Here is a 24,978-nt window from a genome sequence, read left to right as displayed (position 1 = left end):
CTCCGGGGTTATTCTCCAGACTGATCTCCTGCCTCCCTAATTCTCCGGAATCTTATTCGGGTAGTCGTATTGCTTTCATTTATTTATTTGTTGGACTACATTCGATCCTGCTCCTTGTTATATTTTTCGATTTCCGGTGATCAGATGAGCAAAGGCTGGCCAAAGCTCGGAAGGATTGACCGACTATAATCTGCCAAAAAAAAAAAAAAAATATGCCCGGCACAGTGGCTGATGGGCCAACAGTGGCCATGTCCTGTAGGACCCCTAGACAGATCCAACAATACCATGAATAGTCCCTACTAACGCTATCTATCATAATAGTTGCCAACAATTTCTGGGGGAAGGATGACGCAGGTGTTGGACCCATGCTTGAACGCATGCACACTGCCAAAGTGTCTTGCGATGAACTCAAGACGTTCTATAACAGTATGTGCTCCGAATTGCGCGCTGGTCATTAGATTCTAATGAGGTGAACAGTCCGTGCTGCCATTGAAGAGGAATATGCACGCAAGCTGCTGGCTCTTTGCCGAAAACCCCTTGGGTCGACCGAGCTAGGCTCCCTTCGGTCTTCCTTCGATGTTGTCCGCGGCGAAACAGAGGCAATTGCCAAGGCACATGGAGCTATCGCAGGACAGATGAAAAGGGAGTTAGAAGAGCCATTGGTAGCGTTTGCTGGTGGATCGAAGGAGCGGAGAAAGATCATACAAACAGGGATCGAGCGCCTGCTGAAAACCAAGATGCAGCAGACTCAGACAGTGAATAAGGTAAGTTGAAGTTACAAGCTTCTTGAGTCGGAACGTACTGATTAGACTGTAGACCCGAGATCGGTACGAGCAAGACTGCCTAAGAATCAAGGGATACCTTGCCCAAGGACATATGGTCATGGGACAGGAAGAACGCAAAAACAAAGCGAAGCTGGAGAAGACGCAGGTTCAGCTGGCCTCCAGCAGCAGCGAGTATGAAGCTGCCATTAAAGTGCTTGAAGAGACGACTGGTCGCTGGAATAAAGAATGGAAATCAGCCTGTGACGTATGTCCCGAAGGACGACCCGAGCGACTGGTGAATGAAACTAATGAGCATCTAGAAATTCCAAGATCTCGAAGAGGAACGACTCGACTTTACTAAAAGCAGTCTGTGGGCTTATGCAAACATTGCATCTACTGTTTGTGTTAGCGATGATGCTGTATGTATCACCTCTTGCTAATATGGAATGCCTGCTAAACTTGTTATTAGTCGTGCGAGAAGATCCGCCTTTCGTTGGAAGGCTGTGAGGTTGAGAAGGATATCATCTACTTCATCAAGGAAAGGGGAACTGGCCAAGATATCCCAGACCCTCCCCGCTTCATTAATTTCTGTCGGGGTGATATTAACGATACCAGCTCGGAGGTCTCAGAAGAAGATGGCTTCTCTGTAGCCCAATTCCAGCGTACAATCAATCCGGCGTTTCGCAGTTCCTCCCCGCAACCATCAACTTATGAATCGCATCACGACCCACAGTCCGACCTGGCAAGCAAGATCGTTCATAATAACCCCCCTACGCCTACAAGTAGGGAAACTACCATCACTCCGCAAAAGGCGACGCAACAGCCAGCGCCCTTGGATCTTCGCCGGGGTGGTCAACTGCCACCGAACTACGACCCTAGCGAGCATGGAGAGATTAGTAGTGTGCCTCACAATGCGTATCCAACGGATGGTATGACCATGTTCTGCAGGACCGGACCTCCTTCTGAGCGGAGCTCTGGCACAAATAGCGCCTACCGACCATCGAGCCGTGATTCCCAGAGTGAGATCTCCAATCCAACTTCTATGTCCAGTCAGGAACCTCCCAGCGCCAGACAATCCCCAACAAAGCCGACAAATGGCGTGCCACTTCATGGCATGGGGACGGATAAACAAATTCAGAAGAAGAGGAGCGCCTTCTTTAGCAACAGCCCATTCCGACGAAAGAGTCGCCATGACAAGGAGCGCAACTCTGGCCCGTCACAGCCACCTTCTCGTGGCACATGGGATACGTCAAAGCCATCAAGCCCAACTAAAGCTCCTCAGCCCCAGCCGCCAATTTCTGCTCCTGGAAACGATCAGCTATCCAGTAGCCCTGAGCCTGTGGATCCGAGAGCCAATTTCCAGCTTAATGTCGGCAACAATGTATTTGACGTCGCATCACCTGATAAGGACAAAGTGAAGGCATCTCAGGCAGCCAAGACTGTGGAAGAAGAGCTTGATCCAATTGCGCGGGCCCTGGCTGATCTAAAAGGGGCGGGCAAACAGTCCACCACCCGGATCTCTGCTGACAGATACCATGGCATTGCTACACCAAACCCTTCAGCTCCTAGTTCAAATTACAGCAGCGCATCCGTGGCGACTCCGCCTCCGTCATATAACGACTCTTCGGTGAAACGTCTTGATGCCCCGCAGCCGGCGTTCACCTCCGCGCAAATGCAGAAGACGACGCAGAAGTACACAGGACAAACTAATAACATGCTACGTGGTAGTAGCAACACCTCGGGCCTCGCAACTAGAAACCGTGCACAATCCCAAGATGTACCTCGTGCCAGGTCCCCCACCCCAAGACGAAGCGCAAGTCCCAACGTCAGCAGCCCCCGTGTGGATACCCGCATGAGTCAGTACAGCAGAGGAGCAAGCCCAAGCCCTAGCACATACCAATCCAGCAGTATGAGAAGTCGGTTCAGTCAGTCACCGACTGTCTCTACCCCACCCCAGCGGCCAGCAGATGCAGCATACTCGCCCCGCGAGTACCCAAGGCGAGCTTCTCCTAATCCCATGAGCCGTGGCGTTTCACCGCAGCCACAGTTCCGGCAACAATCCCGCCCGTCGAGTGCTGGAGGCATGGAGTTGCAGCTCTCCAACCAAGTTGACATGTACGGTTCTCCAAGACAAGCTGGAAGGCCAGGGTCCTACTATGACGGGGGAAGCCATAGGAGCAGGTCCAGGAGCAGGACTCTGGCCGTTGCGGATCCTGGCAGACAGTTCAGCCGGGATGGTCGCCCCATTCTCCATTTTGGTAAGCAAACGAAAACCTCACTGCGTGATGAGGCTTTCAACTAACATTGTGCCTACAGCCCGAGCCATGTATAGCTATACTGCTGCAATTCCCGAAGAACTGGGCTTCGCCAAAGGTGATGTCCTCTCGGTCATTCGACTTCAAGACGACGGCTGGTGGGAAGCCGAAGTTACTACTACCCGCGGACGACCCGGTTTGGTCCCCAGCAATTATTTGCAAATTATCTAAATAATGTCCATTTCATGAACAGCCTGTGTACAGGTGAACGATGCTTATCATGTGTTCATGATGTAGATACGGATTTACACGACTTCTATGGGATTTTCTATGTTCTTGGTGCACATCTTTTCCTCCGTGTTCCAGATTGCTTACGATTGATATCACCCAGTTGTTGTTTTTGACTTAACCCATACCTTTTGTTTGCCTTCTACCCTCCTTTTTTTCCTTTGAATTTCGAGTTCTTGAGAAGCCAGCGTTCGTTCTTGGTTTGGTCTCTATTCCTGTATTTGACAACGGCAGACATGTACGTTCCAGAACTATTCCATGGTTCCTGCCCTCTGTTGTCCGATTCTGTCCTACAACTTTCTATAATTTGAGTAATAATTATTTGATTAGTGATGAGTGGTCTCAAACGGCATTGCAATGCATGAAAGCAAGTATTGCCAATTCTCATTAAATCACATCTGTTTCTGCGCCGAAATGCTACTGGTCCAGCCAGGCCCTAGAACGCACCACCGACTTAGGGCACAACAAGTATTATAGAAGTAAAAGCCAGAACCCACATTGCCCGCACGGCCTAAGGTAGCCTTATTAACGTCATGGAGAGGACCTCAAGCCCGCATATCTCGAGCCACGGTCAAGAACCATTCGATTTCTCATCGTCAGACAACTCATTGTTGCATTTCATGCACTCGTACCCCTCCGCGGACTTCAAAAGACGGACATAGGTTATGGCGCAGTGCGGCTGATCCCAAGCATCGCATCGAGCATCCTTGAGCTTGAGCTTCGGTCTGTTACAATCCATATCGACATGGTCGTTGACATGTCCGCACTCCTTGTGGATAACGCGTGTGACCCGACACATTGGGATCGGGGCAGTCGTAATCGGAGTTCGTCTAATTGGGTCTGATCTGAGGACGTATGTATGTATGTATCATGCGTAGAGAGAGGGCTGGCTTTTAGGGCTCGGTCATCACAAAGAAGCTCTCGGTAGAGCAATTGTTTCGCAACCTGGATACAGGTATAGTATGAGGGTATCACGAGCTTAATAGCTCGATGGGAGAGAAAAGAATGGATGGAATTAAGTGTGGTATTCTGGAATTTGTGTGTAGACGAGGATCGAACACGAGAGAAATTGTATATAGCATAGCTTAGTCGTTGGTATTATTTGGGGCGTGGGAGTGAATTTGAGGGCGGGATATTGCGACAAACGTGAACAGATTAACTCCACATTGATCCTGTGAATTTGCGGGCAGTGCACGGGTATGGGTATGTTGAGTGCAAGAATGGGATAGGAATCCTTCACGCGAAGATGTGGCTTGAATACATGGATTTAGAGTACATGGGCATGTTGTACGTATGTACATTGGTGGGGTTGGGATGTGCTAGGTTGATATGTGCACCCATCCACTTTCTGGAAAACATGTTCTGGGTGTAGTAGGTAAATCAAATAACCCTTTTGGGTCATCATTATACAATGGAAAATTCATCCCCAATGGGTAGATTCTGGGGGTTTTTCCCGTGGGAAAAGACGATGCTTTGTCGGCGAGAGGAACATAGGGGGGTATATGAAACGGATGCATCGCCATTGAAAGCGGAATTAGGTTTATTCGTCGTCAACAAAGGAGTTTGCCAGACGGCCAAATATGGGCACTTCGTAGTGATCAAGTGTGTCAACTGGGACTTGGTTAGTACTACAGGGTGTTTCTCAGCCTATGCCTTGACTTACCGTCGCGATAAGCACGCATGCTCAAGAAACCGATCATGGCCAAATCGCATAGGAGCAGAGTCCATGACAAAAAGCTTGACCAAGCGAATATGAGATGGATTATCTAACAAACTGTAAGCGCGCATTTCACGCAAGGTCGGACACGTGGCTTGACATACAAACATGACGGTAAAAAGCATACTTGACTGCCATGCATGAAAGCTGCATAACATTAGTAAATTTGCCAGGAAGTGCATCGTCGGGTTTGTTTTGACACTTACCGTACATAATCGCTTTTGTGTTCTACTAGTAGAAGGAAGACACCACCCGCAGGAGGCAGAAGCAGATATGCCAGCATAGCTTCAAAATCCATACGGATGGGTAGACTCGTATCGAAAGCTCCCATGTTCCATCTTCCCCTTTCAACATCTCCGCCATAACCATTATTTCCGAACCCAGTTGCCCCTGTTTGAACTCCACCGGTAAAGTGACTCGGTGACGGAAGCGCGTTAGATGCGAGATTTGGGATTGGAGGAGAGCCGACAGGAGATCTGAGAATGGGCGATTTCACGCGATTGGCATCGCCGAGGGCAGGCGACATTGCCCGCTCGACCTCGGGGGATTCATCCTGATAGGGAGCGAAATTCATTGCGCTCGATATAGCGATCGCAGGCAAGGTGGACGTCGGGATTATGGCGTGAGGTTCTTATCAGGTGGTAAAGCTTTATCGGCCGCTCATGATGGCGGTGACGTCTTGGCGCCTGAGGCAGAAAACGCGTCGTGTTGATAAATCTCCTACCCGAGTATCATGTTTACGACTGCACTACACCAATTTACACTGACCTGGGAAAAAAAGAAATAGAAGAAAAAAGGGCTGTATACCGTCTATGCTCCTGGGTATCATATTGCAAGTTTTTACCTCATTGAAATCTCGTAATGTACATGAAGACGTCTCGTCATTTATGCAAAGCTCTTCAAGTTCTACCTCGACCACGCGTAACGCTAGGGCCTCGGGCAATTCCGCTGACCGGTCTCCGTGTATTTGTGGTTGTAGATCCTCTTGTCGCAGTGGATGTGGTCCTTGTTGCACTCGGATTGGTTCTTGAGTAGGAGACACTTGGTGTTCTTCCCAGACCGCTGCTGCGGACCCTGCCACGTGTGCCTCGAGCAGCGGCTTGCGTTCTTCTCTTCTCTTCTTCCTCGGCTCTCCGAGCCGCTGCCTCTCTCTGTTCCTGCAACTCTCGTTCCCGTCTTTCCGCGGCTTGTTGCTTGAGGCGCTCTTCGTTCTCCAAGTCGGCAACATCTTGAACAGCACCTTGCCAGTTTGGATTGAGGATCAACCGCTGGTTATGCTCAGTCTGAGATAGAATTCGCGTCCAAGTGTTTAGTAATGTTGACGCGGAATCAACGGTACGCGAAACGGTCTATTGTAGGGTTTTTGTTAAATTGGCGATCCGGAAACGGCTTGACTGGGAAAGTCAATAAAAGATTCGACATACATCCATGTTACCCTTTGCCCGATCAAGGCTATTCAGAAGGCCTTCAATCACCTGATTGATGTTCCGGACACTCTGTAACTCGTTCCGCAAGGCTGCCTCACGCGCCTCTTGGCGGTCGAACAGCGTTTCACCATCGTGGGAGGATATGGGCGGGGGTGTGGTGCTTTCTTCTTTCACGGGTATTTGATTCAATTTCCTACTGCCCCGCTTGGAGGGAGAATCCCAGAGGTCGTCTGTGTCTTCATCGGAGAGTTGGAGTCGTTCCATTTCCTCCGCCGTGCTGCGGAAAGCCATGGTTTGCAAGGCTAAGGGTGGGGATAGTTGTGGTTGTGGAGGGGAAGAGGGACAGCAAACAAATCGGACTATTTTAGTTGTCTGCACGTGTAGATAAGTGCTGGGTTATGGTGACTTATCGTCGCCTAAGACCTAAGGCGGGAATGGTGAATCAATGCCTGAGGGGCGGTGGGGCGGATGATTGGTTCAGCCTCACTGTTAAATGTGTGGCTGGGTCGACGTCAAGCATTCCTCGTTCGTTGCTCCCCCCCGTCACCAACACCAAACTTCTTCCAACCCTCTCGTTTTCTCCTCCACCATCGCTATCGTTCCCTTTATCGCTCGATAAGAATTAATTAATTTAATTCTCTCCTTTTTTCTTTCCACAATTATCCATCGGATCTTACCCACTCGACTCCATAGACGAATCGATCGCTAGTCGAGCTTCAGAGTTCTACCCGTCATTCGGTCGGCTTTTGGCGTACTCGCGCGCGTCTTTCCTCCCTTGGTACCCCTTGGACTCGCGACCGCCCAATTTTACCGCTCACATCGTCCACGCCTGACAACCACTCTTGGTCACGAACCTCGTCTTCAATCATTACTGCTCGATATCGTGTGTGCATAATCCGAGTTCTGAGTGTTGAACATCTCTCACAATGGCGACGACACCTCCGCCGCCGTCAACTCTTCGGGTGCCTCCCACTCCACGACATGGACCTGGATACGACCAATATGAGCCGTACTCTACGCGGCATTCTGCGCGGCTAGCCGGTCAACGGGCATCAAAGGAGAGACACACAACTCCTCCGCCGAATTTTCCGCCATCGCAGAGTTTGAAAGGTACAAAGAAGCAACATAAGGAACTGGGAGCATTGTCACCACCCGAATCTGCTCGCAGATCGCCCCGCAAGAAGACAACAGATCGGATCGGCAGTTTCCTGCTGGATGGCGCCTCTGAACTAGACGACTCAGATCCTTTCGGCACATCGGAGCCTTCCAACTCAACTCGTCCTTTACACGCATTCCGGACCACCATGTCACAGGGAATGCTGCCAACACCTGCCAAAACGCCAAAGAAGAAAGCGGTCGGCGATGTTGGAAGCACGGCACGCACTCTTTTCCCTCCGCCCTCGGGACGTACCAAGAGGAGCAAGAAATACACCGGCTTTTCACTGGATAGCTTTGACGACAATGCTCAGGGCGGATCTGATATCCAAATTTACACCGACTCTCGTGACCGAATTCCAGAGCCGGACGAAAGCGAAGACAACCCATTCTGCAAGAAGCCCACTGTCCCCACACGATTTTCGAGACGCAGGGCAGAGCAAAGCAAGCGTGACAAGGAGGTTGACGAATCAGTCAAACGTGACGATGGCATGACTTATGTGTTGTAAGTATATTCTTCGAGATCTGTCGAGCGTACTCGCTAACGAATCCCGCAGCCGTGGCAAGAAAATCTTCCGCAAGTTCGTTGAGCCAGTTGAGAGTGATGGCGATGATGAAGATGACGACCTGGGCTTGCTTGCAGCTCGCCCGGATTTGTTGGATGAAGACATTACTGCCAACGTTCGACCACTCACTCGCTCGTCCATCAAGCCTCGTGTGCTCTTCCCCGCAGCAAACGACCGCGCGCCTCCGTCAAATTATGTTAGCGATGTCGATGAAGAAGCAGCTACTGATATAGAGGACCACATGGCCGTTCCTGATGTCGCAGAAACTGTCGATCGCCCCGTCGACGTTGAGATGAAGCAGCGGCCAGTCACTCCTCCACCAAATACTGTTGATACCCCTCCCTCGCCTGGTGCGACAATACGCTCATTGCGTCCTCGAGCCAAGCGTGATGATTCGGAGCACACAACACCTACGGTCCCAGAGACCAAAAAGAAACGCGTTAGTCCCTTTGATGGTTGGCTGAGAAGGAAACCGACTCCTGTGCCCGCAGGGTCCAAGGCCAGAAAGAGGGACGCTGCTGAGACGGCCGGTAGTCCCGGTGGCCCGGCTACCAAGAAAACCAGAGGAAGCCGAGCTGCCGCCACATCGTCCTGACCTACATAATTTCAGATGTTATTGGCATGCGATGTGATTCAGCTTTTGATGCTCTGAATTTTTACGTCTTTTTCCTAATGGCGATTCTGGTTATTAAGACATGTTGACTTTTCTTGAATGCAAAGATTCAGGGCTAAGAACCTTTTTTAAAAGTCCGGCTGCGCTCGGTTTGCGTCTGTTCATACAATCAAGTCTTTGTTGGGCAGCAGTCGGAATGGGATACGGGAATGGGTAAATGGACAGGTATAGGGATTTGGCTGGCAAGCACATTACTGGATGGAGTTTGTTTTTTTGTTTCTCATGCTTTTTTTTTCCCGCCTCTGAGCCCGGCGTGTATTTGAGCTCTTCTCTCGATAGCTTTAGTTTAGATATCCAATGACCCAATATCATCTCTACTAAGCTTGTCCTCTGTAACCTATCTAATCGCAGAAGGTATACAATTCAATGCCACTGCCTACTCTTTCTGCTCAGAGCTACGCGCTAAACATATATAATCTTGAAGTTTGTGTATGGCTGTACAGGTTATTCAAAGGAATGGGTTGAATAAGAGGTATAAAATACTCCGTAGCCTGCTAGAAGTAAGAGATATAAAGGCAGCCAGAAGGGACTATCAAAGTATAAGAAGCGCCGAGCAGAAGGGTACATGCAAGGGTAACAAAAAATGTGGCTAATCTACAAAGCTCTCTGACACATAACTCCCAAGTATAAACAACCGACACACCAACACACCAACACACTTCATATCCACAAACAAAAAAAAAAAAAAAAAAAAAAAAAAAAAGAAAGAAAGAAAGAAAGAAAGAAAGGAAAAGAAGAAAAGAAAGGAAAGGAGAGGAAAGAAAAAAACTCCAACAACTCCAAGAGCCTCTATTGAGGACGTTAGCGTTCATCAAAACGTGGCTTGGTTCTTTTGTGTCTATGTTCATCTGCAGTACTGGTTGTCTTATATGATATCCAGCTCGTCGTCATCGTCATCATCGAAGCCTGTGGACATCCCCAGGCTATCTCTTCCGGCTTCCTTGATGCCCTTGGCGGTGATGAATCGGGTCTTTTTCACGCTGTTGCCGTGTGTCCCGTCATGAGCGCGCTTCAACGGGCCCAGTTTCACCGTGTTTGCTTTCCTGAAGCCGAGCAGGCCTGAGTGGCTCGAAGGGGTCTCCGGGTTAGGGGTTGTCTTTGCCGGTGTGATATTCTCCGACGAGACGTTCTCGGGATTTCGAGCCCGAAGATATTCAGCGCCCATCCCGATTCCCCGCGAGGTGAGCTTCTGGGCGATATCGCGCTCCCGCTGCTGTTCGACCAGCCGGCGGCGGAATCGCTCTTCTTTGTTTTCCATTCCGCGGCCCATCCGGCCTGCAGCAATGAATGGGTCTTCGTCGTCGGCGTCGATGAGTCGAGCGGCAGATTGGCCGCCTGGCATGACGAAGGAGGAGCCGCCGTTGCCGGCTCGGGACTTGGGGGCCGGCGCAACGTAGTATAGAGACTGGGACTGGAAATCGTATTGTGCTCCGTTGGGTTTCAGTCCCTTTCGGGGCCCTTCGCCCTTCGCTTTGCCGTTGCCGAAAAAGCCAGTGCGTGGCCCCGAGCGTCCACCCGGACCGAACATGCCTGTCCCATTGTTGACTCCCATTCTTTGGGACTGGGTGCGGCGAACTTGGATGTCGATGTGGAAGTCACAGAACTCCGTCTTGCGGGCGTCAACCCACGCTTGGCATGTCTTGCCGTCTTTCCTGACGGCCTTGCAGAAGCCGATGTCTTGCGCATAGCCTATCTCCAGGACCTTGTCGTCGGACGACGAAATGGCGAGACTGAACTTGTTGGTGTCGAGCTTGTGCTTCGGCGGGGGCAAAATCGTCGGGTTCAGGATGGCGATGAGAATGCCCTCGGATAGCCTGTAGTACCGCGGGAAAGCGGTGTCGAAAAGGAAAAGATCAATGGTCCATTTCAGGTCTGTGAGCTGGATGCACATGTATCTGCTGGTGTTGTTCAGTCCTTCGTCAAAGGGATCGGCTTCTTTTGCAGACACCTTTTTCGAGTCTTTGATCTCTCTGGGCTCGGACTTCGAGGCTACTATTCCAAAGACCACGTAGTCGCCGTTGATAGTTTCAGGGAGCTCAAAGGCGGGCCCCTTCACGGTTCGCAGAAGATCGGGAATGCGGAGGACCTTCTTGTCAGCAAGGGTGCGGGTTAGAAAGGAGTGCGGTAGGATACGGTTAGAAAGATGAAGGGAGGAAAAGGGTTCGAATTTCGAAGAGTCAGGAGTCTTGTCTGGTGCACTCCCTTCGCGAGTGTCGTCAGAGCCGGTATGTTCAAAACTGGTAGACGAAGCTGTCTGTGCTTCCGATTCAGACTTTTGGTTTCGTCTATGGAGATATGATCCGGGCTCATCCTGATCAAGGTTCCTTCGTACACTGGGAAGAGTCTGGCTTCTTTTCAGGCCTGCAGGCTTGAGATTATTGCATGACCGTAGAATGTCATCTCGGCTGAAGCTTTCAGTCTGTCGATTTCTGGCCGGTGACCGTGTAGGAGACCCCTTCCTTGCCTCGGCTGCCGCTTTGAATGCGTCCACCTCTGCCTTGTCGAATTGGAATGCTGAGCTCCTGTTGACTTGCAGCCTCTCTGCCCGTTCCCTTCGGAGTTTGTCGGCAGATCTGCTCTCGGCCATTCGCTCACTGAAGCTCTTGGGGCGGTTTCCTGGTTCCCCTGCTAAAGCCTGCGTTAGGGCATTGTGGGAATGCAACGCCATGCCGTCTCGAAGACCACCTCCGCTGGTCGGTCGGCCGGTAGACCTGGAGCTTGGAGGTCGCTTTAGAGAAACATCACTGCCTTTGAGGCCCTTGTCGATACCGAGGATATACCTTCGCGGGGAGGCGGGCGGAGCTGCGGCTGCCGGACGCCGTGTCGGCGACAATGGGACCTGCACATCATTGGGCTCGAATCTGCTCGACACTTCTCTGGCGCTCTTCATCCTTGAGAAATTGTCCTGAGCCCGTGACGAGGCGCTCACCGCGGATCCTGGTCTGGACAGTATCTCGTCTCTGTCGTGCGCGTCCGGTCCCGGCGTGCCTGGCTTCCCACGATTTTTCTGCAGTTGCTTCAGCTTCAGTCGCGCCTCGATAGCTGCTAACTTCAATTTCAGCGTTTCCTCATCCTCATCTTCATCGTCGTCCTCGAGACCGTCGTCTAAGAGCTGTCCCGACCTTGTTCGAAGGTCCGGGGTTGTAGTGGAACGTTTGAGAGGGGACGCGAAATTTTCTCGACGGCGCTGCATCTCTTCATATTTTCTTCGACCGCTGGGAGAGCTCAGCAGCGCCTCCCTGGGGGACTTGGGGGGCCACGAGATGTCGACCACTTCGGGGCGGGAATCATCAGTCCAGGGCCGCGGAAGGGATAGGGAAGTTTTTCGTACTCACTACTGGTCATCGGGCTCTGGATTTTCTTTGTCGTTGGAAAAGCAGGGTTTGCGGTAGCGCCACACCAATGCTACCACTATTAACACGCTAAGAATGCCACTATTTGTTCTCGGATTGCGCCTTCCCGTGGGTTTTGGCCATGTTCAGGCCCGTATGGATGCGGGGAATGCCAATGGAGGTAGAGAGGTAGAGGCCGACGACGGCGCAACAATAAATGACTCTGGACGACCGAAGGGGTGAACAGGGAGGGAAAGGACGTGAGCATTCAGCAAGACACTGTCTGTCATCAGCAAGGCATACAACACACACACACGGTTGAGTTGCATTAGTTGGTAAAGAAAGGTTGTCGCTTGGGCTTTCTACTGGTCGGCGGAACTGCGGCCGTGATTGGCTGCGCGTGATGTCGCGTCGGAGTTGGAATTAATTTCAGGCACGCGTTTAGTACCGAGTACACAGTGAGTACTCACTAGCACTACTAGTACTACCTAGTAGTCACTTCGAACCTTCAATTCTCTCAAACGAGTCCTATTACTACCTCACCATGCGCACCCGATCGTCGGCTCCTTCGTCCGAGCAATCCAAGCCGGATCAGCCCTCCAAACCGCCGCTGACGACCGAGAAACCCGGCAAGACATTCATCCTCCCTTCTTCCGCCAGCGACCAAGCCCGGTTCCTCCAATTGCCCAACCCCCAAACCGGAGAACTCACTCGCTATTACTTCTGCCCACAGCAGGGAATCTACGAATTCACCGCGGTTACCTCTTCCTCGCAGTCCCCACGAAGCGTCCTTTTCACCCCCAAGGCGGAGACCAGCACGGCATCGGATGGAAAACAGTCCCAGCCCGGGAATGCGACTGTAGCGAAAACCGCGCAATTGTTGATCGCAACGCCCATAGACGTGGTCTTCTTCTTGATTCCTCTACTATGCCCGACTTCTTCCCAGGCGAAAGGCCTATTCCAGCCCCTGGACGACATCATCGACTCGCAGGACGACCTCCCCAAGCACTTCCGGCATGTTCTCTACGATGAATCTTTCAGGACTGTCTTACAGGCGCGAGCGGAGGCGATTTGCGATTCGGTGGAGGCCGGGGATGAGAAAATGTTCCGATTCAGTGAAGCGAAACTTCTCCGGGAATTGATTGCCAAGGCAGAGCGGATGGTCGCACTGGGACTTCCCGCCAGCATGGAGGAACGCTTTATCCGCCAAGCGTTGTCCACGCCGCTGATGGCTGTCAAGCGAGAGGACGCGTCGACCAATGCAGCGTCGTCCGGTACTACTGAGGGCGAAGCAGCACCACTGGAAGACAAGGAGACACCGGCAACAACAGCAAGCTCGACGTCGGTCCCTACGCCCTCCGACGTATCCACCCCTGCTACAGAAGTGCCGCCAAATGCGCCAGCAGCTTCAGACGATGTGGCTCGTCTCCTGAGGATCTCGACGGCTCTCGCCTTCATGAAGGACTCCTACCTGTCTGCGGCTCTGCGCGCCAAGGTCGATGAGCTACTCTCCAGCTCCGAGAGCCCTATAGACTTCAAGCCTATGCATGATCATCTCAAGCATGTGGCGGAGCTTCGCGCAGAGGCCCTCGCGTCCCGGTCTTTGGGAGACTTCAGCCGGAAGCGAGACATCGATGACGACGAAGGCGCCGAGTCACGGGCGGAGAAGAAGCGCCGCAAGGAGGAAGAGGAGAAGAAAAAGAAGGCGGGAGAATCTCGGGGAGTCCGGGACTTGAAGAAGGTGAACACCACGGGAATGAAGAAGATGAGCGACTTCTTTTCCAAGGCGGCCGCCAAGAAGAAATCTTGAGTCGTGTGCATGAAACCTTATTCGACACGGAATCAGACTTCATGTTGGCAGTCGCACGCTACCTTCGCCGTTCAGTCTGGGATCAATGATTACCCAGCTGCCGTCGGTGGAACGGAGACCATTCTGCTCGTTCTCAGGTCCCGTACTAGATGGAATACAAGCAGAGTCATGGGACCAGAAGGCTCAGTAAGAAGTCGAGCCAGTCGGCGCAATACACTGTGAGTATCTCGAAGGTCAAATAATAGCAAGAAGAGAAAACCTCTCACGACAAGGGGAAAGTCAGGCTTCTCAGGGTAACAGTCTACATGGCCTCAAGCCTGCTGGTCATGTCTGCATATCTGACGCTAGCGCCAATACAATTTCAGTAACGGATTGGAGACTATATACAATATTTAATTCCAAATTCAATTCATCCATCCCGTTCCTTTTTCTTTCTTTTTTTTTAAAAATTTATTTTCCCTTAAGTTAGTTTTAGACATTGACTTGAGCAATGGCCTCTCCCGTAACCCTATTCGAAGCGCAAGTTAGCAAGATGCACATCATTCACAACGTAAAGAGAAGGCAGGACATACACAAAGGAGCCGTTGGAAGGCTTGCTAATAACCATCGCCTGGGCCAGCTTCTCGTCGGTGATATCCGGGAACTTCTTCAGGTAGTACTCCTCCTTGAGCGCCTTGATCACAGCATCCACCTTAGACTGCGGCAGCATATGCACAGTGCAGCCACCCCATCCCGCACCGGTCAGACGGCTACCCCAGGTACCCGCGCGCCGGGCAATCGCACAGATATCGTCGACCTCGGGCGCGCTGCACTCATACTGGGTGCGGCAGGAGGCCTGGGACTCGTTCAGCAGCTGTCCGAGGTACTGGATGCGCCTGTCGTCGAGGGTCGCTGCCTTGGCGAGGCAGGCCTTGAAGTCGAGCACGCGACGGGCCTCGGTGTAGCAGTGGAGGGCGCGCTGGCGCAGGAGGAAGCGCTCGGCCTGCACGGGGAAGGAAGAGAGGTATTTGGCTTCGAGGTCTGCGACCGTGATGCCGAGCAGCTGGGCGATCTCCTCGCGCGTGTAGCCTTGTTCCTGGCCGAGCAGCTCCATGGTGGTCTGGATGACGGAGTCGATCTGGTACTCGAGCGGGTCGCCGAGGCGGCCTTCCTTGCGCATGAGCTCTTCGTGGAAGTTCCGCAGACTGTAGCCCAGCGAACTGTTGTCCTTGGGCAGGGTCAGGCCGTGCTGGGCGGCTAGGACCACGGCGGCGAGGGTGCATTCGGCGACGCGCAAGTTGTAGTGGCGGGGCGCGGTCTCGGCTTTGTTGGAGGTGACGAAGCTCTGGGCCATGAGGAAGGTGATCTCTTCGGTGGCTTTGGGGATGGGGACGTGCTGGACGGAGAAGTTGGGGAAGAATTGGGTGTAGAGCAGGTATCCGCGACGGGAGAAGATGGAGGCGGCTTGGTCCATGCTATGAAGTGTGAGAAGAGTGAACGACCGGAGGGGGTTCTCAGTACTTACCCGCCAGAGTACACGCCCACGGCACGCTCCGAGACCACGGCCAGGTCAAGCAGGTCTTGCTTGGAGACGTTGTGGTTGTTCGCTTTCATGACAGCCAGCGCGCTCGAGCACACGAACGCCGCGCTGCTGGAGATTCCACCGCCCGGGGGCACATTACCATCCACGAGCACTTCTACGCTGGCGGGCACAAAGGAGCCATCTTGCTTGGTTTTGCGCAAGAACTTCAAGGCGCCCAGGAGTCCCGCGCGGAAGTAGTTGACCCATTCGTGCTGCTTCGGATCAATCTCAATATCCGTGTCGCGGGGGACTGTGAATTCGCGAGAGGGGAATTTCTCGGGCTGGACGTTGGCGATCTTCACAAATGGCTCTCCGGTGGAGGGCACCACCTTCACGGCCATGATGACGTCGACGCTGACAGCCGTCGGAAGGACATCGTACAGGTTGTAGTCAATGTGCTCGCCGATAATGTTGACACGGCCAGGACTGCGGGAGACAAAGTCGGGGCGGTGGTTATACAGTTGATTGAATTTGGAGATCAGACCGTTGAAACGGACCTGGTGCTCTGGAGCAACGGAGGTGACTGAGGCATCGTCTGTGGCATAGACCTCAGCGATGTTCTCCGTCTGCGGGACAAGCTCTTGCGGGGTTGTTGCCATGGCGGGGGAATGTGTGGTCGAGTTGAGTGGGAAGGGGAAAATAACGACAGAATAAAGAAGCAAGACAGAAAAAGGGCGAGGGGAGGAGGGGTATTTAATTAAAACAATGTATTACTAGTATAAGAGAGAAAAAAATACGGTCATGAGAGGGGTGGAAAATTGGACGGAGGAGGAAATGCCCCGCAAATGGAGAACAAGAGCCCTGCGACTCCAGCACCGGATGATTGGCCGCCCGGGATAAACGGGGCATCCGTTCATGTCCTAATGACGCTGCCCACGCGATCCCGTGCCTGGAGAAGCCATGAAATCAGCGCTTACGGCTCACCGGCACTCCGAGTCTCCAGCTTTTTCAACCGAACCCCACATTTCTCCCGAGTCTCTCTCGGCCTGCCGCATTATTACCCCCCGACCCTTGGTCTTTTTATAGCCGACCGCAGCTTCGTGGTCTTCTAAACAAGCTTTCCTCTTTGCTTTTTTCGTACTCTACTGTATACGGTGCTTTCACATTCGCTCCTTTCCAACGGTAACGCGATGTTCGCACCCATACGGTCTGGATCCCCGACTTAATGCTTCTGTAGATTATCGCGTTGAGCCGACTGTACCGAGTCTAATGAAATTAACCGACGTTCTTTCGCGTCAACCCAGGTAAACAGGCTATTCAATTTTCAACGGGGACGCACCACCCCACATCACACCTCTTCTGTTTCCAGGAAATATGCCCCTTTTATTCTAGCCAAAAGAAAAAGAAAACGAAAGATGAATATACAGAAATATTATAATTTATAAAGCAAATTGTTGAGTAGACTGTAGCATATCTCATACTAGACAACCACGTACATACATCCATCTTTCCGGGACATCCAGGAAGTAAACCCTTCAGATTAGACATTCCCCTCTCATCAATTTGGTTAATATCGTGACACATCTGAGGGAGCTGAGTGAATCATCATCATCATCATCATACTTACGTTACCGTGGTCTGGGCTCCTACCACTTCTGCCTATGAGACTTACACAACACCATTATAAGCACAAGCAAGCTGCTATTGTAAAAGTCACAGCTTGCAAACCCACACCATGACTACTAAGACTACAGGCAACCCCTGTGGCTTCGCTGAAGAAGACTTCGTCATGGAGAAGTACAAAAACTACCCATCCAGCTTCTGCGACCTACAAAATGAGAATCTATTCCCAAGCTCGAAATTCCCCAGATTTTGTGAAAGAGATACCCCTGCCGCGCGCAACGCCTATACACTAATCCAACCAGCGCTTCTCCTCATATCACGGATCATAGTGCAACACTGGGAATCGTTTGGCATCTTCGTTCGGCACCGACACCCAAGCTTCCCAGATATATGGCATGAAACTGATGCGAAGCTGGAATTATCCAAGGATGAGATTCTTAGATGTATCAAAAACGCCATTCCCGACATCGACTTTGACCCTGCCATACACCCAAGCTCATCCCCATTTGCAGAAACAACACTGCGCCCTAACACGATGTCAGATCTGATAACCTTAGACTACAACATCATTCGACTCTTGAAGGATTCGACTTCAACCCACAGTCATAAACTAGCGGGTCTGGTCTTTCTGGCAGTCTTACTGGGGCATGGACTAGCCCATGTATTGAAGTTCCGTAGCAGCCGAGCTGGTCCATTATGCTCTAATAACGAGCCATTTGAAACACCCCCTGGTATAACCTGCCGCGAGGCTGGCACTGCTTGGGAAACCCGTGTATTCGGTGGTCGAGTTTATCCAGTCTGCCAAGTCGAGAATCTTTTCCTGACTATTCGAGGCCTGTGCATCGAAAGCAGTGCATGGAATTTTGATATGATGAAGGTGAATGAGGACTGGACTCGTCAGCTTTTCACAGAGTCGTAATGGACTATGGCGCCGCACCCCCTACGGCCTCCAATTGATAAATATGCACGATATGCTATTCTCGAGGATGAGCTAATTCATGAGCGACGTGACCTAGTAATAAAGAGCAAAGATGAGAGTGACGTACGTGTTGAATTGGGGAGTCCTAGGAAGAGGCATAGGTCGATTATACCCGTCAATATCTGTGGAGGTAAGAAGGTGCAAATGGACATCCAGGAAAGGGCTTAAGTACACGAATCAACTTTGAATGTATTTTCGTTCTAAATTATTATTCAGAATGAGTTCTGGCGTACTTTGCTGGCGTTTACGCATGGAGGGTAGCCAAGAGATCGTAGACTATGGCGTTGGTTATGAAGCAATTAGTTATAAACTACATAATAGGATGTTTAGACTCAGGATAACCGATCGTTTGTTTTGTTTTATTTGTCTTCTTTATGGTCAAAAAATTACATCCATTCCCTTCTAAACACATCAACGTACTTCACATACCTAGATCCCTGTCAATCAGTTGCATCATGGCCATCTCGGCGGGCCATACTTGAACACACTCCTGGAGTCGCCAGGACCAATCTTCACTCCAATCGAAATTAAGGGGCCAGGATGCACAAAAGTATTCCCAGAAGTCAGGAAACCAACCGGAATTCTCCCAATCGACTAGTACGACGTCAAATGATCGCCCACCTTGATCGTTTTGGCGACTTGTATTCTCCACGACCATGATGTTCTTCTGCTGAGCGTCCCCATGCGTCAATGTGGGCCGGTGACCTTGAAGGACGCGAGGGAGGTATTTTTCGTAAAAGCGAGCCTTGTAGTCTGGGTGTTTATTGCGTTCGACCAAGGCTCTATAGTTCCCGACAAGGCCCGCAACAAAGGCAGGTTCGCCGGAGAAAGGGCCCAGAAATTCCTGATCGCCATGTTGGCTATAGAATAGGTAGTGATATACAGCACCCCCGCCCAGGCCTCCGAAAAAGTCGGGCCATGGACACTCGACCTTTCGCATTGTGTCGAATACTGCTTGGAGTTTTGCGACAATATCATCCTTCTCAGAGGGCTCCAATGATGGCCAAATGGACTTCAGCTGTACCCCGGGAATGCGTTGCATGATCAAGAAAAGTTGCTTGGAATCATAGTACATGGCGTACAGTCGAGGGGCCGGAACTTCTGGGGCGTGTCGTTCAAGGTAAACCAAAGCCTGGCCTTCCGCGACGCTTATACAACCCCCATATTTTACCACAATATCGTCGTTCACCGCCACAATCTTGGAGGCCTGGGTCTCCCACAGAACATTGGTGCAAGCGCGGATTTCATCTGTTGTAGGTAGATTAGGCAGAGGCTGGAAGTTCTGAAAGGGGACAGCTACTGGTTTCCACATCGTGAACAGAGCCGGAGTCGACAGAGGTAATATCGAAATATGATTAAATTGCCTGAATGGAAGGGAAATGAGTGGGGAAGGAAGATCAGCTGCACAAGTTCAGAACGCTGTCCACACTAGTACTACAAATAGTAACATATTACAATAGCTATGCACTATACACCTAGTGTATTAGTACCGTGTAGTAATTCAACCGTCTCTGTCTACTCCAGCCAATAATACTTATCTTTATAAGATATAGCTTACTTATTTTTTCTATTTTATTTCTTATATTTCTTAGGACCCTCAGTTGAGGGAATATAGTTAATAAGAGCCAATGTCAGGATAAAGTAGATGTATGACATCCAACCTGTTACAGTTGGTAGTTGAGTCCATCGACCAGCTATTTTTACCTGGAGTCCAATTTGATGAGGTATAACACGTCTATTATTTAGGAAATTATTGAATATATAGATAATGAAATAATTCCACCACAAGCTCTTTAATCAATGAAAAGCCTGCTCAAGCTGACGACCAGTATTCTGGAGAAAATCGTTGCGGAGTATATACAAACGACGGGTCAGGCCAGGTACGTCACTTCACTTTACTCCATCGACGAACGGACAGGGTGGGTTTTGTGGATATTATAAGTAAAACATTAATTCTCCACACAGTGCAGGAACTCTGAGAATTAGTTATTCGAAGAACAAAACTAACCGCATAGCATCATTCACAGGTGCGCTGTTTACAAAACAAAATCCTAACGCGAGGTATCACTTTATATAGCTTTTAAATAAATGTAACGTTATATAATAGATCCCTTTCTTGGCAATTGGCCTGCTATTAGCCTATTCCAAAAACGATAATGAAAATTCGGATCTGGAGAGAAGAGAAATTGAAAGCTATATACAAAGAAAGCTTGAATCGTTTCTATGCAGACTGACATTGTAGACACTAAACATAGACTAGAAAGCTGTAGGACAACTGTACGGAGAGGTCTGGTTTCAAATTCCTGTGTGGCGATGTACTAGTAGTAGTTCCTGCATATATATCTACTCATCTTTTTGCCCTTTTCTTTTCTTTTCTTTTCTTTTCTTTTCTTTTTTTTTTTTTTTAAAAAAAAAAAAAAATATTATTATTCGCTGTATTGGCTTGTCTATTCTGGTCAGGTCCAAGGAGAAAGCGATCAAATACATGAATATCAAATTGAGTCATTGTTGGTCCATTAGGGTTATGGTTGTTGTTACCTCAGGGAATCTATTTCGGATGATTCATACGAACATGGTTGCATGTGCATCTCCGGAATCGGCCAGGCTTGTGAGTGGTAGGGAAATCTGCGACTGCTCATGCAAGACCTGCAATAAGAGAGATTTCTCGCAGGTTTGTCCCAAGTAACAGTCAAGATCATGATTGTATCCGCCGTCATCATGAAATCAATGGTGGTCATTCTTGCTTATATGTTTGTTTTACCTTGAAGCTCTCTGAATTTCCCGTTTGCTTTCCCCAGATCCAAACGTACGGAGTTAGGGCCCTACTCCGTGGCTAGTGCCATTTCGAGTGACCGAGGATCCTCTTTTTTTCCTCTTGCCTGAGGCCCCATCTCACCAATCAGGTGACGGCAGACCTTCGAATGGGCGCCGATGATCGGAGCTAGCAGGCGAATTGAGCCAATCAAGGGGGCGGAATTATTCGAGACTGAATGGCGCTAACCAGGGATGGATTAGCCACACCAGACACTGAGTCTGAGTCTTCTTCCGCCTGGTCTTAAGGACCTCTTACTCACACCAGGTCCGTGGTCTCTTTCCCCCTTCCCATTTTCTAAACCCATTTATTTTTTCTGTTTGGCCTGGCAGTCATCCGCCGCAAAGATGATGCCTCTAAGACCATCCAAAAGCGCCATGCGCGCCATGCACTACCAGAGGTATATGACCTCTGGAAGAAGGTGTTTTACGTCTTCCTCGGTGGCCGCGGCCGTCTCGCCCCACCGCTTTTCTGCTCAGAAACGATCCCAGAGCACTGCTACAGCTACTACTTCGTGAGTCTCTCGGTTTGCTCAGGGACCTTGGGAACCAATTGAGCCTTGTTAACCATAATGTGCACCGGTATAGAAAGTCTCGTCCCGCCCCAAGCCCCGCCTTCAACCTGGAACCTCCTCGCAGTGAAGTATCGCCGTTGCAGAACCGAAATGTGCCTGAATTGGATGATTCGTACGTGGACTCCGTGGAGCTCTTCTGGTTGAATCACACATAGTCTAACGCGCTTTGTCACAGTTTCGTGGGACTCAGCGGTGGAGAAATTTTCCATGAGATGATGCTCCGTTTGGGCGTCAAGCACGTCTGTGAGTCACCTCACGTTCTGGGCGACATGGACCATAGAGCATAAATAGACTGACCGATGCATAGTTGGCTACCCCGGTGGTGCCATTCTTCCCGTGTTCGATGCTATCTACAACTCCAAGCACTTCGACTTCATTCTCCCTCGCCATGAGCAGGGTGCTGGACACATGGCTGAAGGTTATGCCCGGGCTTCAGGAGAGCCTGGTGTTGTCCTCGTCACTTCTGGCCCCGGTGCCACTAATGTCATTACTCCCATGCAGGATGCCCTCTCGGACGGCACGCCCATGGTTGTTTTCTGCGGTCAGGTCCCGACCAGCGCGATTGGTACCGACTCTTTCCAGGAAGCCGACGTGATCGGTATCTCGAGAGCCTGCACGAAGTGGAACGTTATGGTGAAGTCTGTCGCCGAGCTTCCTCGCCGCATCCACGAGGCCTTTGAAATCGCAACCAGTGGTCGCCCTGGTCCCGTCCTGGTCGACCTTCCGAAAGATATCACCGCCGGTATCCTCCGCAAGCCTATCCCTATGAACAGCACCATTCCCTCTCTGCCGAGCGCGGCGAGCATTGCGGCCCGTGAGCTGAGCATGAAGCAGCTCGAAAGCACCATCGGCCGCGTGGCTCGTTTGGTCAATGTCGCCAAGAAGCCCGTTCTTTACGTCGGACAGGGTCTTCTCGCTAACCCCGAAGGCCCGAAGCTCTTGAAGGAATTGGCCGACAAGGCCTGCATTCCGGTCACCACGACTCTGCAGGGTCTGGGTGGCTTCGACGAGCTGGACTCCAAGGCACTGCATATGCTGGGAATGCACGGATCGGCCTACGCCAACATGGCTATGCAGGAGGCTGATTTGATCATTGCGGTTGGTGCCCGTTTCGATGACCGTGTCACCGGTAACATCACCAAGTTCGCCCCTCAGGCTAAGCTTGCTGCGTCCGAGAACCGTGGTGGTATTGTACACTTTGAGATCATGCCCAAGAACATCAACAAGGTCGTCCAGGCCAACGAGGCCGTCGAGGGTGACTGTGCGGAGAACATTAGCCATCTTCTTCCCCATGTCAACAAGGTGGAGGAGCGCCCCGAGTGGTTCGCCCAGATCAATGACTGGAAGGCTCGCTTCCCTTTCTCTCTGTACGAGAAGCAGGCCGCGGAAGGTCCCATCAAGCCCCAGACTTTGATTGAGAAGCTCAGCGACCTCACCGCCCACATGAAGGACCGTACCCTGATCTCCACCGGTGTCGGTCAACATCAGATGTGGGCTGCCCAGCACTTCCGTTGGCGCCATCCCCGTAGTATGATCACCTCCGGTGGTTTGGGTACTATGGGCTATGGTCTTCCCGCGGCTATTGGCGCCAAGGTTGCTTGCCCTGATGCCCTTGTCGTTGACATTGATGGAGATGCCTCCTTCAACATGACCCTCACCGAGCTTTCTACTGCTGCCCAGTTCAACATCGGCGTCAAGGTCCTCCTGCTGAACAACGAGGAGCAGGGTATGGTGACCCAATGGCAGAACCTCTTCTACGAGGACCGTTATTCGCATACCCACCAGAAGAACCCCGACTTTGTACCTCTGGCTAAGTCCATGGGTGTTGCTGCTGATAAGCTGGTCAACCCTGCTGATATGGAGGAGAAGCTGAAGTGGCTGATTGAGAGCGACGGCCCCGCTCTGCTCGAGGTCATTACTGACCGTAAGGTGCCTGTGCTTCCCATGGTGCCCGCTGGCAGCGCCCTGCACGAGTTCCTTGTTTATGACGAAGGTATGTTTTCTTGAACCTCCCGGCCTTTTGTGAAGTAGTACTAACTCTGCGTTTTAGCCAAGGAGCAGGAGAGGAAAGCCCTGATGAGGAAGCGGAAGGTCAATGTCTAAGTTGACATGAATGATGGAACGACGTGACCTACCGATCCTGTAATTGCAAAGTGCCCATTGACCTTTTCTTAATCTGTCGATATCCACGGCGTTTTCTGGCGGGTTCTAAAAACGCTAGCGGGTGCCTGTTGGCGCTCCCAGTAGCATCAGACGGCCGTACTCATTGGGAGGAAACTGCACGATAAAATCCGCAACTCCGAGGCCTTGCTGGAATCTTTCCGGTGAGATGTGGGCCGGGCTTCTTCTACCCTTGAACTCGAGTCCCTTTATTTTTCTTTATTGGCATCTTGTTGATCCTTTTTATGATTCGCCAAAAAGTTTCTTCGGTTCCAGGCGGCTGTATATTGTATATAATCCTTATGTTTATCATGTTACCTATGTTGGAAACTTTAAGGGATAATAGGAAAGGATGTCATTTTGACCTGTTTTGTAATTGACCATGAATAAATTCGGTATCTTTGCCACACCCGTTTCAATACATCAGCCATAGCGACACAATTCGATCCACTATAATGCGGTTTGGAGTCGAACATACAAACATTCAATGAGCCTTGGCCCCTACCAATGTATCAAAGATACAAGCCCACCTATTCATACCCAGAAGCTTAGGCCATAAAAGCATACGCTCATGACACACTCCTAGTTCCCTTATGGGATCTGAATTCCAGTCAACGGCTCAGTCCGCGCATACTAGAGCTATCCTGGTCATGTCGGTGTAAGGTATGTCGTGCTGTAAACGAAGGTTAATGGGACATGAACTATTTCAAGAGGATGAATATTACACCCTGTGCATTATAGTACTATATACATAAAGACATAACATAAAGTATACTAAGTCGAGCCCTAAGTAGAAAAACAGTATGAATACTAACATCCTTGGACACCCCAGGTCGACTAAGCAAGGACAGCTAAAAGGATAAATAGGAGAAAGTATAATAGATTGTCAAGTATATTCTGACAACCCAAACTTGAACAACATAGATGTTGGGTTAGGAAAACTAAAAAGAAAAATAAAAGAAGAAAAACCACCGAGTGACTCTCGGAATATAGTCTATTAGGAAGAAGATGCTCAAGGGAGAAGAAGTATTACTGATGCCTCCTCTGTAAGGATGGTACGGCCGATAAGGTTGCATTGGCGTGGATTAAGCTAGTGGGGCTTGAACCTTCTTTCTGGAGCTCGGCCGAGCTCGAAATCTTGGGACACTGCACTCCAAGGGAGAGGACTGGATTCTTCCAATTAGTCTCAGAATCACATCTGTAAGGTATTCTACTGTTTGAATTCTAATACATTTGTCAAGGCTATTGTTAAGCCCAAGTCGGGTTGGCAATTCAACTCGAATGAAACATTTATGATCGCGGGCGGCCTGGGAGCGTTATATCCGAATGGTAGGTTTCTAAA

The 24,978-nt window shown here is 50.6% G+C and overlaps 11 protein-coding genes across 11 annotated transcripts; 5 read left to right on the top strand and 6 right to left on the bottom strand.

Annotated features, from left to right (window-relative positions):
* Nucleotides 1-195: 195 nt before the first annotated feature.
* Nucleotides 196-3,636, top strand: BDV37DRAFT_17229 (formin-binding protein HOF1). The gene is made up of 7 exons (XM_032079361.1): nt 196-255; nt 322-426; nt 478-764; nt 817-1,029; nt 1,085-1,183; nt 1,234-3,022; nt 3,081-3,636. Exons 1-7 carry the CDS (start codon nt 213-215, stop codon nt 3,248-3,250), a joined length of 2,706 nt encoding a protein of 901 aa, XP_031936205.1. The 5' UTR covers nt 196-212; the 3' UTR covers nt 3,251-3,636.
* Nucleotides 3,637-3,831: 195 nt separating this feature from the next.
* On the bottom strand, nt 3,832-4,249 carry BDV37DRAFT_17220 (uncharacterized protein). The gene has a single exon (XM_032079357.1). It carries the CDS (start codon nt 4,104-4,106, stop codon nt 3,879-3,881), a length of 228 nt encoding a protein of 75 aa, XP_031936204.1. The 5' UTR covers nt 4,107-4,249; the 3' UTR covers nt 3,832-3,878.
* Nucleotides 4,250-4,727: 478 nt separating this feature from the next.
* BDV37DRAFT_17218 (DUF4870 domain-containing protein) lies at nt 4,728-5,720 on the bottom strand. Its single transcript, XM_032079354.1, has 4 exons — nt 5,231-5,720; nt 5,129-5,171; nt 4,971-5,073; nt 4,728-4,918 (listed from the first exon to the last, which is right to left on the bottom strand). The coding sequence occupies exons 1-4, from the start codon at nt 5,596-5,598 to the stop codon at nt 4,848-4,850; spliced, it is 585 nt and encodes a 194-aa protein (XP_031936203.1). The 5' UTR covers nt 5,599-5,720; the 3' UTR covers nt 4,728-4,847.
* A 114-nt stretch (nt 5,721-5,834) lies between these two features.
* On the bottom strand, nt 5,835-6,914 carry BDV37DRAFT_262199 (DASH complex subunit DUO1). Its single transcript, XM_032083396.1, has 2 exons — nt 6,449-6,914; nt 5,835-6,373 (listed from the first exon to the last, which is right to left on the bottom strand). Exons 1-2 carry the CDS (start codon nt 6,740-6,742, stop codon nt 5,924-5,926), a joined length of 744 nt encoding a protein of 247 aa, XP_031936202.1. The 5' UTR covers nt 6,743-6,914; the 3' UTR covers nt 5,835-5,923.
* Nucleotides 6,915-6,979: 65 nt separating this feature from the next.
* Nucleotides 6,980-9,166, top strand: BDV37DRAFT_262197 (uncharacterized protein). Its single transcript, XM_032083395.1, has 2 exons — nt 6,980-8,111; nt 8,164-9,166. Exons 1-2 carry the CDS (start codon nt 7,378-7,380, stop codon nt 8,765-8,767), a joined length of 1,338 nt encoding a protein of 445 aa, XP_031936201.1. The 5' UTR covers nt 6,980-7,377; the 3' UTR covers nt 8,768-9,166.
* Nucleotides 9,167-9,685: 519 nt separating this feature from the next.
* Nucleotides 9,686-12,039, bottom strand: BDV37DRAFT_17200 (Mcm10/DnaG-type zinc finger protein; the record flags this gene model as incomplete). The annotated part of the gene is made up of 1 exon (XM_032079350.1): nt 9,686-12,039. A coding segment is annotated over one exon (2,329 nt), but the record flags the coding sequence as incomplete, so codon positions are not given.
* A 637-nt stretch (nt 12,040-12,676) lies between these two features.
* On the top strand, nt 12,677-14,241 carry BDV37DRAFT_17198 (uncharacterized protein). The gene has a single exon (XM_032079349.1). It carries the CDS (start codon nt 12,722-12,724, stop codon nt 13,985-13,987), a length of 1,266 nt encoding a protein of 421 aa, XP_031936199.1. The 5' UTR covers nt 12,677-12,721; the 3' UTR covers nt 13,988-14,241.
* Nucleotides 13,873-16,266, bottom strand: BDV37DRAFT_262193 (galactokinase galE). The gene is made up of 3 exons (XM_032083394.1): nt 15,492-16,266; nt 14,560-15,441; nt 13,873-14,495 (listed from the first exon to the last, which is right to left on the bottom strand). The coding sequence occupies exons 1-3, from the start codon at nt 16,145-16,147 to the stop codon at nt 14,459-14,461; spliced, it is 1,575 nt and encodes a 524-aa protein (XP_031936198.1). The 5' UTR covers nt 16,148-16,266; the 3' UTR covers nt 13,873-14,458.
* Nucleotides 16,267-17,223: 957 nt separating this feature from the next.
* BDV37DRAFT_275735 (uncharacterized protein) lies at nt 17,224-18,258 on the top strand (the record flags this gene model as incomplete). The annotated part of the gene is made up of 3 exons (XM_032085443.1): nt 17,224-17,728; nt 17,768-17,883; nt 18,097-18,258. 3 exons carry the CDS (start codon nt 17,224-17,226, stop codon nt 18,256-18,258), a joined length of 783 nt encoding a protein of 260 aa, XP_031936197.1.
* A 244-nt stretch (nt 18,259-18,502) lies between these two features.
* On the bottom strand, nt 18,503-19,400 carry BDV37DRAFT_262192 (uncharacterized protein). The gene has a single exon (XM_032083393.1). The coding sequence runs from the start codon at nt 19,163-19,165 to the stop codon at nt 18,512-18,514; it is 654 nt and encodes a 217-aa protein (XP_031936196.1). The 5' UTR covers nt 19,166-19,400; the 3' UTR covers nt 18,503-18,511.
* Nucleotides 19,401-20,522: 1,122 nt separating this feature from the next.
* Nucleotides 20,523-24,073, top strand: BDV37DRAFT_262190 (acetolactate synthase catalytic subunit). The gene is made up of 5 exons (XM_032083392.1): nt 20,523-21,416; nt 21,490-21,588; nt 21,652-21,719; nt 21,784-23,469; nt 23,527-24,073. Exons 1-5 carry the CDS (start codon nt 21,250-21,252, stop codon nt 23,577-23,579), a joined length of 2,073 nt encoding a protein of 690 aa, XP_031936195.1. The 5' UTR covers nt 20,523-21,249; the 3' UTR covers nt 23,580-24,073.
* The last annotated feature ends 905 nt before the right edge of the window (nt 24,074-24,978 follow it).

This window comes from Aspergillus pseudonomiae, assembly GCF_009193645.1.
Source record: "Aspergillus pseudonomiae strain CBS 119388 unplaced genomic scaffold BDV37scaffold_109, whole genome shotgun sequence".
Lineage (NCBI taxonomy): Eukaryota > Fungi > Ascomycota > Eurotiomycetes > Eurotiales > Aspergillaceae > Aspergillus > Aspergillus pseudonomiae.
Note: the sequence above shows the minus strand (reverse complement) of the source record. Positions and strands in the feature narration are given on the sequence as shown.

What these genes read in the sequence shown, in the direction of transcription:
- BDV37DRAFT_17229 (XM_032079361.1), top strand. Translation starts at nt 213, where the DNA reads ATGCCCGGCACAGTGGCTGATGGGCCAACAGTGGCCATGTCCT. An exon ending in GCCAACAGTGGCCATGTCCT is followed by an intron (nt 256 to 321) that starts GTAGGACCCCTA and finishes CTATCATAATAG; the next exon opens with TTGCCAACAATTTCTGGGGG. An exon ending in TCGCCCCATTCTCCATTTTG is followed by an intron (nt 3,023 to 3,080) that starts GTAAGCAAACGA and finishes TTGTGCCTACAG; the next exon opens with CCCGAGCCATGTATAGCTAT.
- BDV37DRAFT_17220 (XM_032079357.1), bottom strand. Translation starts at nt 4,106, where the DNA reads ATGTGTCGGGTCACACGCGTTATCCACAAGGAGTGCGGACATGTCAAC.
- BDV37DRAFT_17218 (XM_032079354.1), bottom strand. Translation starts at nt 5,598, where the DNA reads ATGAATTTCGCTCCCTATCAGGATGAATCCCCCGAGGTCGAGCGGGCA. An exon ending in TGCTTTTTACCGTCATGTTT is followed by an intron (nt 5,074 to 5,128) that starts GTATGTCAAGCC and finishes ACAGTTTGTTAG; the next exon opens with ATAATCCATCTCATATTCGC. An exon ending in CATGCGTGCTTATCGCGACG is followed by an intron (nt 4,919 to 4,970) that starts GTAAGTCAAGGC and finishes ACCAAGTCCCAG; the next exon opens with TTGACACACTTGATCACTAC.
- BDV37DRAFT_262199 (XM_032083396.1), bottom strand. Translation starts at nt 6,742, where the DNA reads ATGGCTTTCCGCAGCACGGCGGAGGAAATGGAACGACTCCAACTCTCC. An exon ending in GGGCAAAGGGTAACATGGAT is followed by an intron (nt 6,374 to 6,448) that starts GTATGTCGAATC and finishes ACCCTACAATAG; the next exon opens with ACCGTTTCGCGTACCGTTGA.
- BDV37DRAFT_262197 (XM_032083395.1), top strand. Translation starts at nt 7,378, where the DNA reads ATGGCGACGACACCTCCGCCGCCGTCAACTCTTCGGGTGCCTCCCACT. An exon ending in GATGGCATGACTTATGTGTT is followed by an intron (nt 8,112 to 8,163) that starts GTAAGTATATTC and finishes CGAATCCCGCAG; the next exon opens with CCGTGGCAAGAAAATCTTCC.
- BDV37DRAFT_17198 (XM_032079349.1), top strand. Translation starts at nt 12,722, where the DNA reads ATGCGCACCCGATCGTCGGCTCCTTCGTCCGAGCAATCCAAGCCGGAT.
- BDV37DRAFT_262193 (XM_032083394.1), bottom strand. Translation starts at nt 16,147, where the DNA reads ATGGCAACAACCCCGCAAGAGCTTGTCCCGCAGACGGAGAACATCGCT. An exon ending in GTGGGCGTGTACTCTGGCGG is followed by an intron (nt 15,442 to 15,491) that starts GTAAGTACTGAG and finishes CACACTTCATAG; the next exon opens with CATGGACCAAGCCGCCTCCA. An exon ending in CCTTCCAACGGCTCCTTTGT is followed by an intron (nt 14,496 to 14,559) that starts GTATGTCCTGCC and finishes CGCTTCGAATAG; the next exon opens with GGTTACGGGAGAGGCCATTG.
- BDV37DRAFT_262192 (XM_032083393.1), bottom strand. Translation starts at nt 19,165, where the DNA reads ATGTACTATGATTCCAAGCAACTTTTCTTGATCATGCAACGCATTCCC.
- BDV37DRAFT_262190 (XM_032083392.1), top strand. Translation starts at nt 21,250, where the DNA reads ATGATGCCTCTAAGACCATCCAAAAGCGCCATGCGCGCCATGCACTAC. An exon ending in ACTGCTACAGCTACTACTTC is followed by an intron (nt 21,417 to 21,489) that starts GTGAGTCTCTCG and finishes GCACCGGTATAG; the next exon opens with AAAGTCTCGTCCCGCCCCAA. An exon ending in TTTGGGCGTCAAGCACGTCT is followed by an intron (nt 21,720 to 21,783) that starts GTGAGTCACCTC and finishes ACCGATGCATAG; the next exon opens with TTGGCTACCCCGGTGGTGCC.